At 38.3% G+C, this 1,433-nt stretch overlaps 1 protein-coding gene across 1 annotated transcript in view; it reads right to left on the reverse strand.

Annotated features, from left to right (window-relative positions):
* Positions 1-1,433, reverse strand: part of LOC101857852 — a gene marked incomplete at its 3' end in the record, with an annotated part of 90,173 nt that overhangs the window by 48,927 nt on the left and 39,813 nt on the right. The window contains 1 exon segment of the mRNA XM_005090614.2: positions 52-177. Coding sequence (XP_005090671.2) covers positions 52-177 — 126 coding nt within the window.

The raw sequence follows: 1,433 nt of genomic DNA on the forward strand, positions 1-1,433 counted from the left end.
CTCCCAACCCCCCAACCCTTCCGCCCCTCCACTAGAAACAATGTGTCCTACCATCACAGCGTCCTTCCACCTCTCGGTAGCCATCTTTGCAAATGCACTCAAAGGATCCGTTGAGATTCCTGCACTCCTGGGAGACACTGTGACAGTTGTGGGTGTTCATCGTACATTCGTCCTCGTCTGAACAGTGGATATCACATTTTGAGTTTGAGTTTGAATTTGAGTAAAGAGAAGCATATTGATGAAACTGAGATCATTCAGTTCTAGGGTGAAGGAAAGAAGAGAGAGAGAGAGAGAGAGAGACAGACAGACAGACAGCCAGACAGACAGGAACAAAAGAGGGAAAGAAGAAAGTTTAGGATCTACAAAGGTAGTGCCCTCAGACTCCTATATTGAGAGGGTGTAAGAGTATAGGAGAAACACAATGACCCGATAATGCTCATTAATGGATGTAGGTATATAGTCATATTACTGTGGCGCCTACATGTTGGTGTCACGACCCGGTGGAATCAGGAACTCATCAATTTTTGGGCATATGAAGTTAGAGATATTACTTTAAACCTTGTAAATTTGCTTTGCTTTTGTTGAAAAATGTACCCGTCTATCTTGAACACAAGTTGAAGTATTTTTTATTGAAGGAGGTGGGATTGCATGAAGAAAAATTAGAGAAAAAACGGCTGCCAATGTTTAGTTAGGCTACTTCTAAAGCTTGAGAGTCCTTGAAAGCTGCAGATTTACATTTTCTGTGCCATGGAATGGTACTGGCCAGTCACATTAATTAGTTTAATACATTGCTTGTTTTCAGCTACCTTCCACTTACTTTCTTCTTCACAGTCCAGGAGTCAATAAACATTTGTGAGTAGTGCTGACAAAATGAATAACTTCTCGCAATCCAAGAATGGAGATTTTGATAGAAAATCGACATGGGGTCAGATTTATAGACTTTCAAATATTGCCATTTTCTTCGAATCTACCGTGTTTTTTATTCTTCCACACTTACAAATTGTACAAACTCCACCTACAAAGTTGATTATATCAATTTCCATTTGGCAAACATCCTAGAAGTAACTCATTTTGTCAGCCCAACTCACATTTCTTAAGTCTGTCTTTAGTGTCTTTAAAATATTGTCTCAGCTGAACTTAATTATTCAAAATAAATTTATGTGAGGCATCGTTGTGAAAGTAGGCGCTTGTCAAAATACTGAAATGAAACAAATCTGCATTTTTATAGCCATTGGGCAATTTAAATAAAGAATTCTTTTCTTGGCTCAACACCTTTAAGGTCCATTAAAAAACACATTCATGTCAGGATTTTACTGAAAACGTCGATCAAAGGCACAAAAAAGTAAATTTGACGTTACCATTGACTCTCAAACTTTGGAAGTCACCAAAAATTGGCGGCCATTTTTTCGCTTAATTTAACCTCTAAAAACCAG

Source organism: Aplysia californica, unplaced genomic scaffold (genome assembly GCF_000002075.1).
Source record: "Aplysia californica isolate F4 #8 unplaced genomic scaffold, AplCal3.0 scaffold00020, whole genome shotgun sequence".
In the NCBI taxonomy this organism is placed as follows: Eukaryota; Metazoa; Mollusca; class Gastropoda; order Aplysiida; family Aplysiidae; genus Aplysia; species Aplysia californica.